Below are 16607 nucleotides of genomic sequence, written 5' to 3'. Positions count from 1 at the left end.
AGCGGGTTATCACTCGAACTGTTGAATAAACTATAGAGTGAGTTCTCTTATCTTATCGTAGTTCCACTCAGCAAACTTCATAAATTATGATTATCGCGATAATATTATGTCTTTATATTAATCATCCATTTTCATATTTAGTCAAATCAGATTCCACGACAAAACTGGGGAGCTGAAAGTTGCCATCTGCTGAATAGCAATCACCTATATTGGGTATCAAACCTGAGTTTCTAACAAGGGAATGTATCTATCGCACCCCACTCAGATGTTAATGACACATTCAATATTTTAAAGCTTCAATAGTGTGAATTTGAAATATCATTCAAAACATGCGGAAGTTTTATCGAACTATGAAGAAAGCAATTAAGAAATTACAATCAGCTTACGACGATTATTATGGAGTAGCCGTCGCAGCTGTGTTGACTCGGTTGCTAGTGTTGCAGACTATGAAATAGGGGGCCCGAGATGGAATCATACATGGTATATCTTTCCCTTCTATTCAAAAAATTATATTTTACATACATACATACATACATACATACATACATACATACATACATCATTATAGACTGTTATGCCCTTCAGCGTTCAGCCCGAAAGCCACTGTGAATCAACTAAACACTGCCACAGTCTTCTAATTGTAACTAGTTCTGTACCTCTTATCCTTAAATCGCTAGAAACTGAGTGTAACCACCGTCGTCTTGGTCTCCCTCTACTGCTCTTACCCTCCATAAGAGAATCCATTATTCTTCTGGGTAACCTATCCTCCTCCATTCGCCTCATATGACCCCACCACCGAATCCGTTTTATGTGTACACCTTCATCGATCAAGTTCGTTCCTAACTTGGCCTTTATTTCCTCATTCCGAGTACCTTCGTGCGACTGTTCCAACCTGTTTGTACCAGCAATCATTTTCGCTACTTTCATGTCCGTTAGTTCTAAGTTATGAATAAGGTATCCTGAGTCCACCCAGATTTCACTTCCGTAAAGCAAAGTTGGTCTGAAAACAGACCGATGTAAAGATAATTTCGCCCGTGAGGTGACTTCCTTCTTACAGAATACTGTTGATCGCAACTGAGAGCTAACTGCATTAGCTTCTTCCTGGGAGGACACACAACCTAAATACTTGAAATTATATACCTGTTCCAGCTTTGTATCATAAATCCGACATTCACTTCTCTTAGATTTCATACCTGCTGACATCAATTTAGTCTTGGAAAGGCTAATTTTCATACCGTATTCATTGCACCCGTTTTTAAGTTCCAAGATATTAGACTGCAGACTATGGACACAAGTTGCCATTAAGACCAAATCGTCAGCATAGTCCAGACTGCTTATTACATTCCCACCTAACTGAAACCCTCCCTGCCACTTTGTACATTTCAGCAGATGATCCATGTAATCTATGAACAACAAAGGTGAAAGATTACAGACTCGTCCCTTTTTTTTGCTAGAGGCTTTACGTCACACCGACACAGATAGGTCTTATGGCGACGGTGGGATAGGAAAGGCCTAGAAGTCGGAAGGAAGTGGCCGTGGCCTTAATTAAGATACAGCCCCAGCATTTGCCTCGTATGAAAATGGGAAACCACGGAAAACCATCTTCAGGATAGCCTTGTTTAACCCCTGTAAGTACCCTGAACCAAGAACTCATTCTACCATCAATTTTCAATGCAGCTCAATTGTCAATATAAATGCGTTTGATTTATTTTAATAGTCCACCCTTAATCCCATAATCTCCCAGTATGGCGAACATCTTTTCCCTCGGTACTCTGTCATATGATTTCACTAGATCTACGAAACATAAACAAATTAGATATTTTATGCTTGTTTTATATTATTGCATTTTCCTCTTTGTCTGTTTTGTTGTATTTTAGTAGCCCTACCTCATGCCATGAACTAATATTAAAATAAATTCACACATAATATAAGCTGCTTCCTTAAATGCGTACAATTATTTTTTTGCTAGTGGCTTTACGTCGCACCGACACAGATAGGTCTTATGGCGACGATGGGATAGGAAAGACCTAGGAGTCGGAATATAGTGGCCGTGGCCTTAATTAAGATACAGTCCCAGCATTTTCCTGGTGTGAAAATGGGAAACCACGAAATCCATCTTCAGGGCTGCCGACAGTGGGATTCGAACCCACTATCTCCTGGATGCAAGCTCACAGCCGCGCGCCCTTAAACGCACGGCCAACTCGCCCGGTGCCTATAAATTAAACAGGCGTCGGAATAAATAACAAAGCTCTTCAAACGTGCATATGCCATGTTCACTCAGTTATTTTGTGAATATGAATGTTTTCAGATCCAAATAAATGATCAAGACATAGCAGTTGACCACAAACACTACAACAGTTTGATAAATTTTCACAAATACTGCATATTTTGCCTTGTGCTCTGTCGAAACATGCATTCTTCACATATTTTAATTTGGTCGATTTGTGTTCCTTCATACACAGCGTCACTCGAGCATCTTTACACATTGATTGGAACTTGACTGATCCCATCTGATTATGAATTGTAGCCCAATTTTAAATGGATATACAATTACGAAAACAATTCTTCACTGTATATAAGCTGAAGTAACATTTCGGTAATATGTCACCTGCTTTGTTAAGAGCGTATTTAGTAGTTTAATTGTACGAAATGGCGTGAATCTAGTCTGCACTTCACAAAGTATTCTCTTTCCCCATCATAGACAATGGCTTTCTTGATTTCATTGCATAATTCAAACTAGACTGTTCAGCACTTATGCTGTACCTATCTTCATATTCACATAACTTCATTTTGCTTCCTGCGACAAACACATACTCCTGAACTGCTGTTGTTGTTGTTGTTTGAGTCATAAGTCCATAGTATGGTTTGATGCAGCTCTCCATGCCATCCTATCCTGTGCTAACCTTTTCATTTCTATATAACTATTGCATCCTACATCTATTCAAACATTTAAAAATATTGAAATCAATCAGTCAATCAATTGCCATTGATCTGCATTTAGTGCTGTTCCCCAGGTGGCATATTCCCTACCAGTTGTTTACCTAGTCTTTTCTGTGACGAACCAAATTTCCAAATTCTCTCTTGTTGATTTAAAAAAGTTGACGTGTAATTAGTAGTTTTAACAATAACACTGTGAATTTTATCAAGGGCAGAAGAAAGAAGATTTTACAACAGACACTTCACTGTGTGTGTTTTCAATAATATTTTCACCCAGTCATGATAGTCATCATTTTATTCATTCATTCGTAGATTTCAAGATGTTTTTAATGTTTTTGTTAATTGTATTTGGCTGATGATGACCACAATTTGGCAAACCAAATATGACTAAACTTATACTTAAATTGTGAGTGTTAGTTTATGAAGTATTGAAAAGTGGGCCCAAAAATTAAAATTCGTAAGATATGAAACCAAAAGTTTGTAAGTCAATACGGAACCGTAATGAAGTTCATTATTTGCAATGATTAGTATTAGACTTACCTTTAGGATGCCGTTTCGAGATCCAAATATGTGCAAGGAATTGTCTAGAATCGAAAACATTATTATAGGACTACATTTCCTAAGAGATTCAGATTTTCCAGTTTACTTTATGTTATTCCAATATTTCTTTAGGTCGTCCTACTGCTATATTTAGCTGTTTCTGTCCATGCATTATATCTTACAGACTATTCATTTATTTTACGTTATAGCTAACATCCACATATGTCTAGTAGTTCTTTTTATACCAGCCGTATATGTGAAGGTCCGGCTCCTTAGCAGAATGGTCTACTTACTGACCTCCGCTCAAGAGTGTCCCGGGTTTGATTCCTGGCCAGGCCAAGGATTTTAACTGCATATGGCTGATTCAATGCCTCGAGAATTAGGTGTTCTTGTTCGTCCTAATACGTTTCTCTTTATCTACGTACAACACTCCACACTGCCAACAACCACAGAAACATTTAATAATGAATTATCCTTCCACTTAGTGTTGGAATTACAAAGGCATACAACCGTTAAACTGGGCCAAATCCACATCATATCATGTGCTGACCAAAATAAATTGGGGAAATGCCAGTAATAAAATAAGAAGATAATGATCAATCAGGTCCAACCTCTACTCAGAAGACGATAATTAAAGCAAACCTGAATTTTACGTCGACGATGGGATAGAAAAGGGCTGGGACGGGGAAGGAAGCGGTCGTGGTCTTTATCAAGATACAGACTCCAGCATTTGCCAGGTGTGAAAATGGAAAACCACGGAAAACTATCTTCAGGACTGCCGACAGAGGGGCTCGAACTCACTATCTCCTGAATGCAAGCTCTGAGCTGCGCACCCCTAACCGCATTCCCAACTCGCTCTGTACAATATAAAGTTGATTTAAGTAAATATTCATCTAAGAATATATTTAATGTTGATCATTGGAAAGTTGAATGTAAATAAATGGAAAAGGATCTTCACAAAACACTACGTTACAGATGATTGTCAATAATTGGTTGCAATTATTCATTATGAAACATTATAATTGATAGATTATTATTTGATAAAAGAGTAGGCTTACTCGTTTAGTAACTGTGAGTGAAATCGTGCAAGAATTTTAATAGAGTACAGCCACTGTTATCAGAAATCTGTTGATAACTTCTAATAGTGATCAACGTATTATTAATGATTACCTTAATCGTAGACCTGTAGACGTGTAATCGAATACAAAATGGCCAACTCGCGGTCATATTCTCATGCCACCATTGAAGGACACTGGGAAACCTTCGCGGCACGCACCACTGCAGGTATTAGTATCGGGGAAAGTTGAAATTGAAGAGAACTGAGGTCAAGTGAAGTGTATAAAGGTAAAATCACCGTAAAGCCTAGCTTGCGCACACAGTGAAGCTTCATTCACGCTTGTTAATTACGTTAGCCATTCCTTTATTCGAGTTGCCGTTAGCAGATACTAATTAATTCGGTAATGCGTTGTTGGTATATTTTTAAAGGACTCAGATAGTAAATATCAATCTAGTTTTAAAATTATTAACGTTACGAGAATCTTGTTCTCGAGAACATCATGTTCAACCAGTGAATTAAGAGAGAGTTGATTGAAGTGAATATCACCATGTCTTTACTACTCATCCAACCTCGCATGATGAAATTTATGACTCTGAGAATGGAAATATTGAATTACCTCCTCATTTTAACTTAAGACACCATGGAGAAATCTTGAAAAAATTGCCATAGAAATTTCATTCCGCATGAAGAAAGTCTCTTAAAGGTAAATACGAGTAAGACACATATTACTTCTGTTAAGAATCTGTATTTAATGATCGCCAACTTATATTATAATTTCAAATATTTTTAACTGTTAGTATTTATTCAGTTTTCATTTGCCGTTGGTTTATTGATTTAGAACCGATATTCATTAGACCTATGTGTCCGATTCCTTGGCTGAATGGTCAGCGTTGAGGTCCTCGGTTGAGAGAGTACCGTGTTCAATTCCCGGCCGGATCAGGGATTTTAATCGTGAGTGATTATTTCTTCTGGCTCAGGGACTGGGTGTTTGGGTCTCTCCCAACACTCTTCTCTTTATATTCAGACAACGCACCACACTAGCAACTACCAGAAAAACACGCAATAGTGATTACATCCCTCCACATAGAGTTGGCGTCAGGAAGGGCATCTGCTTGAAAAACAGGGAAAAATCTACATGTGCTACACAGTTAGCACCCGCGACCTCAAAATGTGTGGGAAAGCGATAGAAAAAGAAAAATAAGGTGAATTAGACCTCTGTATCCATTTTATGTATGCCTTACATAACTCGCTACACAATGTAATCGGAGTGAAATACAGTGCACGCGTGAATGGCATTACCGGCAAGAATTTTTTGACGTAGAATATGCCTTTCGTTTCGTTATTGTACTGTGTCCGGAGTAGAATTTCTAGAGCCACACGGGTATATACAGTACAATAAGTTCGGCTTTATAACTTTGCAATTGTAAGTTGCATTTAAATGGTTAATATATTATTTAAAAACTGAAGGAGGAATGTATCATTTGAAAGTACAGTAGTCTCAATAATCGGTGACGGGGATGTTCGCCCTTTTGTGCTGAAATCGAGATCGTCGCGACGCTGTAAAATTAACACAGCTCACGAATCTGTGGTGTTAGACTGCTGAAATGAGCATCATTAGATTTGTCTTGTAGAACTGTATCGTGCTAAACACCATTCGTCACTATAACTCCCAAAACTTCATAACCGGCTCTGTTGAAAATTCGAAAATTGCGCAAAATTTGCAAAATGCCCCAATGGACCAGAAACTACCACAAACCCGTCCAGGAGGATAGAGGTAAATGTGAGAAATCGAGTAAGCCAGAGAAGTTTGCAGCGAAACGTGCCTGTGAGTACCGGCAGCGCAAGAAAGTGGAAGCGTTCGCGTAGTGGGACTTAGATCCCAGCAGTCGGCTGAAGATCACGAAGCAGTTATAGCTCGCCGACCATCTCGGTCCACCAGTAGGTCATGGAGGATGATCAGGCCCGTGTGGAAAAGGTGTAGCGGACATCCGAGTTTGACAGAATTTATCAAAGAAAGTTCTACGGTATTCTACGCCATAAATCTTTCGGCCGCGCATTGTATACATCCAGTCCATTGTTATTTTCTGCCTAGATTCTGGCAACTGTATCTTCACTTCAGTCCCTCGCTGCAGGCGGGAGAATGACTGGACTCCTTGGCCTAGATCGTATGCGGGCTTCAGTGATACCGCCCATGAGTTAACGTGAGCGCTTTCATATACAGTACCTTACTTCTATTCTATACCTTCATTTCCCGCACTATCTTCCCCACCTAGACTACTTTCTATTCTAACAGCCTGATTATGATTTTACCCTAAGCAAGGTGATGTTTCATGTTTATGACCGCATGACAATAGACTCTATTAATTGTTTTATTGCTTAGATTGACAATTTTATGACCCAGATTAATACAAATTACATAATTTTGTATTTTTCTGTGTTAAGAGTGCAAGCTGCAAGGGAATCCTTGCATTTCGCGAAGACTTAGCTCCATGTTCTCAGAACAATAATAATTGATAGGGCAGTTGCATTAGTGGTCGATCCAGTTTCTCAACTAACAAGCAAAGTGGCCGAAGCTCCCGCTTAAGATTTTGATGAAATTCTCACAGTTCAGAAAGATATGTGAATTAGAAACGTAGGTGAAATCCTACCTTTCTCTATCGTATCTAAAGGTAAGTAAAAACGTAAAACTATGTTAGGCAAAGTGCGTCTAAAATGTTAGGTGTTCGAACCCCACTGTCGGCAGCCCTGAAGATGGTTTTCCTTGGTTTTCCATTTTCACACCAGACAAATGCTGGGGCTGTACCTTAATTAAGGCCACGGTCACTTCCTTCCCACTCACTCCCAGCCCTTCCCTGTCCCATCGTCGCCATAAGATCTATCTGTGTCGGTGCGACGTAAAGCAACTAGCAAAAAGAAATGTTAGGTAAATGATACCAAACCACAAAGAAAGCAGAAGTTACAACCTAAATACCTTTAGTCGCCTTCGGGGTATTCTTCGATGGCCACAACACTTTTGGCAACGTGTATACAGCTGATAGAAACTGGCACCTAAGGCGTCTTTTGGAATCCATCGAAGCATTGATGACACTCATCTTTGAATGTCCGGTAAGTCGGCACATTGTGTGCCTTTCAGAATTCCCTTGAGGCGTAAAAACAAAAAAAGCCTGCAAGTGCTACATACGGGTAGTATGCTGGATGTTCAAAACACGGCGGAGCGTTCCTCTATAGCTTTTGAACCAGTCGTAAACACATTTTCCTCTTTACGGCTTCTGTTCCGTACACTTGCACCAACATCTCATGCGTCTCCGTCGCCATTTTCTCAACCTTGATGTTTAGTCTTTGCTCCATTGCGCTATGACATGAGTCTTTACACGCACTACTGACGGCTTCAGACCAACCTGCTTCAGTTCCATGTGTTCATCACTACGTGGCGCTTCTCGAGATGTCTCTCTATTCACATGCGCATGCACACAATATTACTACACGTCGCCATTGCGATATCGGTCTATTCACCGCACTATTTAGGCACACCTTACATGTGGTAGGTAGTACCTCTTTTACCACCTATAAATAGAAACTGCTTCAAAGTGTAATGGAAATCAACTTCTATACAAATATATCTGTTAAATCATCTATCCGGAGGATGGTTGGATTCTGAAATATCACTGACAAAGGTTATGTGGTTATACAGAAACCACAAAACTTTTAAATTTATTGTGGCTATTTCTAGCCGACTGCAGCCCTTGTAAGGCAGACCCTCCGATAAGGGTTGGCGGCATCTGCAATATGTAGGTAACTGCGTGCTATTGTGGTGGAGGATAGTGTTATGTGTGGTGTGTGAGTTGTAGGGATGTCGGGGACACTAAAAACACCCAGCCCCCGAGCCAATAGAATTAACCAATGAAGGTTAAAATCCCCGACTCGGCCGGTAATCGAACCCTCTGAACCGAAGGCCAGTACGCTGACCATTCAGCCAACGAATCTAACACCGCATAAACTGATGGTGGTGCTATAATGAAGCATATAAGGCACAGTGAGGTGTGCGATAACTTGTTATTGCTTTTCTCACAGGATCAAAAGTGTTATTACGGCATAACGAGACTTATGAGCAACACCTTTCGTCACATCCAGATACACACAAGTTATTCTCTGTATGTTGTTACTTACCACCATCCATATCTCAGCAGCTTTTACTCTACCACAGCCATTTACTGGATAAGACTGGAGCTTAGGTAGAAACTACATTTTCTTCAAACCTGTGCCAAAATACAGGTTCCAAAATACTACATCTATCAATAAATAGCAACTTTCCAAGAAAGTGCAAACTACTTATTTCCTAAATATGAAAACAGTGCATTAACAGTACGCTTTTCTTGCGAGAAACAGCTGCGTTTGTGACAGTCCGTTATCATCACCTGGCGTGAACATCAAGTACAGTATTTTCAATTTTATGAACACCTTCAAAAATGTTTATTTTTCAATTGTTTGATTCGGCTTATAATGTGCAAGGATTTGAAATACAAGATACTTATTATTACAAAAATGGCAACTGAGAGCAAGGTACACAAAAACATATTCCTTTTATATTATCATAAAGTTAGTACACAACAAATAGCATCAAAGACAGACATATTGTACATATTCACTTTATATGTTAATATTTGAATTCCTCCATAGCTTATGTCATTTTGACATAATTCTACAATATGGTATTAAAAATGTCTTCCAAACCATTTGTGTTATATGGTGGGGAAGAAAAAATAATTCCGTTCAACCACGAATATTCACCTGATGAAGCTGCACACAGTTATGAACTGAAGGAATAGTCATGTTGTTATACGTTTGGTTGTGGTGATCTCGGCAACTTATCTGCCTTGGTTGTATAGTGCGTGTGCAGCATTATCAGGTGAATATTCGTGGTTGTGTAGAATGAACTTATTTCACCACCTAATAGTTAGCTACTTAACTTGACTTCGTGTATATGTTCAGTCTCATCATCCTTTACCAAAATTCTCCATCAATCTATTTTTGAACTCAGAGTAAACATTTAATATTCGTTATGATGCAATTTGCCTCCAAGTGAGCTGTTTACTTTCTTTTAAAGCAGACTACATATCATAGTTGCGCCTACGAAAACTTTTCTGTGATAATGTCGTGGAACAAGTACTGACTCGCAGCACAACTATCACCATGACCGAGAATACTTTGAAGTTCCTCGCACAATATTGAACCTTAGATGACAGAAACTTACCGGCGAAAATTCTAAGTTGAAATATTTCACATAGCGAGTTTCGCAGGCGCAACTACGATAAATTACATCCTGTTTACTAGAGATGTAATATGTAAATTGCCTCTCATTTACCTTCGACGGCGACTATTCAAAACCACCACTGAGTGTGTCTCCCATTGTACTACTAGTTCATCCACCAAAATGGCGCCATGATGAACGATGCTTCAGTATACGTATAACGAAGGAATACATGTACATCCTTCAGTATATGTGGTGTGCTCGGTCGAAATGGACATGAATATGTGCTGAGTGAAAAGTGTAGTTCAGTTGCAATAGCGATCGCACCATGCTAATTGCCTCCTCGTAAAGATTTACAAAATAACGACACTGTGCAACATGGAAATAAGTTGGAGATTATTCTCCTGACATACAGCCATCAATGAGTATTTTCAGTACTGTAATGTAATGTACAGTAAAATATACCAGTAAGCTCCGTCATTGCGAGGAAACTTAAAGTGGACTAATGATCAATCACTGTCTCCTTACAAAGTTGAGCCACATTCCTCCCTTCGGAGGCAACATGAATGTGCAGGGATCTTTCACAATTTTCACAGGAGTCTTCGGCGTTGTGCGTATCTCGAAATGTGAAACAATAGCCACTATCCCAGCCTTCATCATCGCCTCTCCAAACTTTATACCTGTGAACAGTAACGAAATTTATATTTCTTGCTTAATCTACAATTTATATTACCTACCAGGTGACTCACCAGCCCCTTACCTTCCACGTATAAATGTCTGGCATGCAACAGTGATGAATGGGATACCTAATCGCTGGTTTACAAAGGAGCGCTACAGCGTGCTATATTTCGGATGCGATACAAAATATAGCCATCATTCTACAACCCACGTTCCCTAACAGGGTGCATTTGTAAATATTTATTTATTTATTCAAGATCAACAACAGCATAACGCCGAATTACAAAGATCCGAGCTATGTACAATATATATGAATCTAAAATGAAAAATATATAATTATTTACAAAGGTCACAAATATACACAAGAAAAACTGTACAGTCATATATAATACATATTTACATAAACGAAGCAAAACACATTTACAGTAAATACAGGAGCAGAACAGGAAAGAACAAGAAGGAAAATTAAGTTGTATGAGAAATATCATGCCAGAAGGAAGGAAACGTTACGAAGATTTCTAGGTTCTTGCTGATAGATAATGTATTAGACATTGCTGGAATACGCACAGAAAGGGACCTATGGGTGAGAGAAATCCGGGAGTAAGGAATATGGAATAGGGTCTTCATTCTAGTACTACGGGATGGGACATGGAGGGAAAGTAAGGAAAATTAATTTTAATAACATTAATTTATACGCATACAGACATTGCACTCTACTAAATAGTTGCCTGTATGTGCCTTGAATGATCCATTAGTTCTTAATTGCAACTCCGTTTGCAGAATTACGTGTATAGAAGGCAGGCAGCTATGTGGAAAGGCCTGCGCATGCCGTCTGCGAGCTTCGGTTTCATTCCGACCAGTTTCTCCATAGATAAAAATTATATCTGTGTATTCATAGTTGCTGAACACACTAGCCATTGTAGATATGTTAACAGCAACTCTAGTGCCACTGTACCAAATGCCAGCCCATTACTCTGCGTTCGAAAACGAGGCTTACTAACGCAAGGGAATGGGGTGCATTAGACGGGTAGTGCTCAGGATCATGCAGCGACTGGCCATCCGGTTTTTATCTCTTCGTATTCTGGCTTTCTGCAGGCAATAGTACCCCTGTTAAAATCAGTTACTAGGCATCCCATTCATCACTAGTACGTGCGGAACACTTATGAGTAAATCGTAGGGCGCAGGTGGGCCACCTGGTACATGTATGCACACATGCATGCATACATACATACATACATACATGGCAATTTTTGTTGAAAAACACGTAAATTCCGGGGCCATACCTTAACTAAGGCCACACAATCATCCGCTGTGGAGCCGAAACCCACACTTTTACAATTTGCTTTACGTCGCAATGACACAGATAGGTCTCATGACGACGATGGGATAAGAAAGACCTAGTGGGAAGGAAGTGACCGTGCCTTAATTAAGGTACAGATCCAGCATTTACATAGTGTGAAAATAGAAAACCATGAAAAGCCATCTACAGGGCTGCCGTCGGTGGGGTTGGAACCCACTATCTCCTGCATGAAAGAGGTGCACTCAACTCGGTGCACGCAAGGGCCCGTTACAGTAAAGTCAGCACTGTCGAAATCAGAAGCCTGAAGTTATGGCGGAACATGATTTTCACAGATGAGATCAAATTTAGTTTGACAAATGATTCCCGTCGCAAATTCGTTTGGATATTGTACCGGGCGGTACACCTCCACGCCGCTAATTCAAGTATTGCGCCAGTTGAAACTCCTCTACAGGAGAAAGCCTGAACTGTGTCTATTTCGATTTGTGTTTGTTTGCTCTGTAGCAAGAAGTGTGGACATTCTCTTCTAGATGTCACTACATAAAAACTATAACTGTGCACCCTGGTGCGAAGTGAACGAACTGTTTTTGAAGAAATTTTGTATCCATAAGTTTGTTCTTTGTTAAATTGCTTTCTTTCATTTTTTGGGTTGGCAATATTGATCTCAGTTTCCGCTAGTTTTAAATTCAGCCAATCCTAAATTTTCGTAATTAATTTTCCACCAATAAGGTGTTTCTTCATCGTCTTGTGTATTAGTTTTTTCTGTTAGCCAATAAAAGTTTGTGGGCGGGTTGTTATCATTCATGAAAAGTCTCGAATGTTCCACGAGGGTATATAAACTGCTGATTTTCTTGTCTCGGGGCCACTTCATCGACAACTTGCTTAGTGTGTGATTATGTAGCAGGGGGCGGGAAGCGCCTCTTTCTTCGGGCAGCAGTTCATCAACAAGGTAATGGCCGTTTGAGAACTTTATTTCTTGCTAGCTCAGCAGTTTTAACCCACGGGGGAAGGTTCGAATCCTTTTCAATGTAAAAACCTTACTAATTTCATGTAAATTAACCGCAATTTGGGATAGAGAGTGCTTAACCCTCTCGAGCTCCCACTCATGTTGTTTTGAGGTGACTACGTTTTCATAACCAATTTTCTTCTCTTCTTAATGTAATAAATTATTCTTCTACGAGTCACCTCCCTAGTGTGGGATTAGCCCCTGTATAACTGGCCGAGTGCCACCTAGGTTTTAAGAAGTTTCAAGTAGGAGTGCAAGCTACGCCTCCAGTCAATTTGGTTTTTTGGGCCATTTAATTAACCCAAAGTTTTGTTTTCTTCATGTCAAGGCCCTGTAGGTTGGGTACAAGATACCCCTGTTTCACTGTATGTGTGCCTTGAGGGCAGTTAGGAGTGAAGTTCGTTGTGGCCTTTGATAAGCTTGTAAACTTGAGAGCGAGACTGCTCTTTCCAAATTTGATCTCTGCGTGCCTCTAGGAGGCTTGACATTCTAATTAGGGGCAATTTCTCCTTGGTATGAAGGGGTTTTCTGCCCTTTGGTTGTGAGCTGAGGGCTCAAGGAATGTAAAACGGGGCTCGAAGCCCCAAAATTTGTAACGACTGTAATCTATAATTTCTTAATTTGTTGATTTGCTACTTGGTACCTGTTACACTTTTGTTATTTGTTGTCATTTGTTGATTTTGAAAATAAAATATAACCTTTGTTAAAGTTTTAAATTAACTTTAATTTTGTAGTTGAGACCTATTCCAGCACGCACCTTCTTTCACCTCTGCTGTTCCACAGATACCTCGGAACAGATATAATCAAGAACGGGATTTAATCCAGAAACGTATTTGAAAGGGGTCAATTTTATGGTAGTGAAATACTGGCATGGGCAATCTATGGTCAGTGGACGCACAGAGATCTACATCTTCGCAGGACTGACACTGACCAGAGATACAAAGCCATACAACAGCATGTGTCAATTTTCAGAGGTGAAGTCGACCCAGACCCTTTTCCTTGACGATAATGTATATACGCAACTAGCCAACCTGGTGGATACAGGAGAAAATATCAACCGTGCCAGTGAGGCCTGCAGACATGAATTCTAGACTACATGCCTAAGATTCATTAGGAAGACGAATTACAGACCACCAGCTCTCACCAATAATTCCAGCACTCCCGATTTCTTCTAGAGTTTGAACCATCACGAAGGCTGTATAACGTCATTGTGACGCATATGGTAAAAAAATAAACCGCATTAACCTCTTCTTTCTATTCAGTAAGTGATCTTCTTATGTCATTATGTTTTGAATTCGTCTATTTGTACTTGTGCAATTCTTGATCATACACTCCATCTAAATAATACAAATTTCCTGTCTTTAATAAGACAACATTAAAATTCGATTCATGTTTCGTCCTCTATAGGACATCTTCTCTCGAAAAATAAATGGACAGACCTTAAAATTTTAACAAGGATATTGAACATATAAAGTATAAAAATTCAATGACGATTGCCTCCAGCTAAAATGCGACGTATGAAACGTCATGTCATCACAATACTAAAATATGAGAATTTAAAACAGCACAGATGGAAATATTAGGTGCGGGTGTCTGTGTGAAGAATGAATACTTGATGCACTCGTTGTTGACTGCCGTGTAATTGCCTTTAATGTGCACAGACGGTTGCAAGCGTTGGTTGCTTTGTAAACAAATTTACAAGGAGTTGGAATATTTTACCCCGGTCTAGAAAGCCAAAAATAACGGCCGAGAGGATTCATCGTGCTGACCACACGACATCTCGTAATCTGCAGGCCTTCGGGCTGAGCAGCAGTCGCTTGGTAGTCCAAGGCCCTTCAAGGGCTGTAGTGCCATTGGGTTTGGTTTGGTTTTCAATATTTTATTTGAACTGCATACATTGCTTTGAGAGTTGTACCACAGTAATAAAGGTTGGTCCAAAAATCGAAATAACCTATAAGCGAAAAATACAGATAAATATGAAGACGTCATGATAAAGGACGAAATATATATATATCGATTTTTAATGTTATCTTAATAAAGACAAGCAATTTTTAGTGTGAAAATGGAGTGTATGATCAAGAATTGCACAAGTAGTTACGACAATACGGGCTTTACGATGAAGTTTACTTTATGTATTTCGTGTATTTGTACTAAATAAGCAAACAGTCGTCTATTTCACGTATCCTAATACATTGTTATAAAAGAGAACCTTCTGAATAAATTTTTACTATGCTTTGTGCAGCGCTGACTCTACATTAATAAAATATGTCCTCATATCTTAATTATGCCCAATTTTTAATCTCATGTGAACATAAAGGGTCATATATATTACTTTGTGACACAGTTTAAATATCAGTCACTCCCCACACTGTACAGTGGACATTACTGTGTTTAGAAAACATTTACTCACCGAAACACTGTCGAGGTCCGCCTCCGTACGGTAGAAATGTGAAGTGTTTAATGGAGTCCTTACGCTCTTCAGAAAACCGTTCCGGATCGAACTTCTCAGGTTCTGAAAAGTATTCAGAATCCATCTGGATTCCCTCTACAGGAATGTTAATTGCAGTTCCCTTCTCCAAAATGAAATTTCCTCCGTCGGGAAGCGGAAACTGGCAGGACTTGGTGCATAATCTGAACATCATTGGGCAGGCCGGGTACTTCCTCATGGTCTCTGTTCGAGTAAAATAACTCACATGACACAATTCAGTGTAGTACAATACATTGTCAATACATAGATTGTTAAATCTACCTTAATCAAAACATCTAATCGCTTCAAAAGGGTAATCAATTAAAAGTTATTAAATTAAATAGTAAATTATTACACATTATAAGATTTGCAGACGACATCACTATTGTTTCAGAAACCCAAAGTTATATGAATAGACGCTACAGATTATGGAAAAAATATTAGGCAAATTAAAGTTCAAAAGTGAGAATCTTGTTTCTTAAACTCTTCGATTTTCTGGTGTGGAATCGAACCCATGTCCTTCCGAATGAACTGAGCACGCCTTTACGGCTTAGGCCAGACAGTCCCTATACCAAGAACCACAAATAGACTTAATAAATGACCTAATTAGCTTAATTCAGTGGCTTGATTATTATCGGCACACTTTATCTTGGTGCATTTACACCCTAGTGCTGAATCGGTCGACCTCGGTAATCTTCGAGATTCGTACTGGCAACCTTTGAAACACAAACTATGAATCGCTTCAGCGTCGTTGTGCGAGATCTGGCGTACACTTTACGTACTAGTACTGTTGTTGTTTACACAGCAAAGCCAAACTATAGAATTCATGCTAGGAACAAGATTCGCATCGAGAAATGCTATATAATGTTATATAACGTGTATGTAACATAGTTGTTGACTTAAGATAATAACGGTTTAGAAACTTCATATCAATCGATCATATTCTCGATTCAATTCATATTTCATTTTCATTCAGTTGGCAGCACTATCGGAACGGGGACAGCTCCCTCCTTACTCCTCACCCCCGTACACAAATGCACCAAGATAAAGTGTGCCGATAATACTTGGATATCCAGTTGTGACTGGTTATGATGTCTCTTGTAACCTACTGTGAACATCACCTTGTTGCTTATAGTTCCATCACTTCTCGTACACTAATCAAATAATACTTGAAAGTAACTTTCTCTAGAATGCAAAATGGTCGCCGTACACCTGTTCCACTGTATTCTGATTGCCTTCACGTTTGTCAATTGTGCAGTAATATAGCACACATTGTATTTTATTATCCGCTTTAAGAATAGTTGGTATGTTTCAGAAAATGTTTGCGTTAAACTACGAAAGAAATTCATTTTTATGGCGTAATGCCACATATTAATA

The 16607-nt window shown here is 39.2% G+C and overlaps 1 protein-coding gene across 1 annotated transcript in view; it reads right to left on the bottom strand.

Annotated features, from left to right (window-relative positions):
• Positions 1–9698: 9698 nt before the first annotated feature.
• The window catches only part of LOC136875650 (cytochrome P450 6k1), a 29096-nt gene continuing 22187 nt past the window's right edge, over positions 9699–16607 (bottom strand). Inside the window, exons 5-6 of the mRNA XM_067149193.2 lie at positions 15174–15434; positions 9699–10462 (exon numbers count right to left, since the gene is read on the bottom strand). Coding sequence (XP_067005294.2) covers positions 10296–10462; positions 15174–15434 — 428 coding nt within the window. The 3' untranslated portion in view covers positions 9699–10295. The remainder of the gene's footprint in view (positions 10463–15173; positions 15435–16607) is intronic.

The sequence above is a fragment of the Anabrus simplex genome, chromosome 6, assembly GCF_040414725.1.
Source record: "Anabrus simplex isolate iqAnaSimp1 chromosome 6, ASM4041472v1, whole genome shotgun sequence".
Taxonomy (NCBI): domain Eukaryota; kingdom Metazoa; phylum Arthropoda; class Insecta; order Orthoptera; family Tettigoniidae; genus Anabrus; species Anabrus simplex.
The sequence above is the reverse complement of the archived record's forward strand: the minus strand, read 5'-3'. Positions and strand labels throughout refer to the sequence as shown.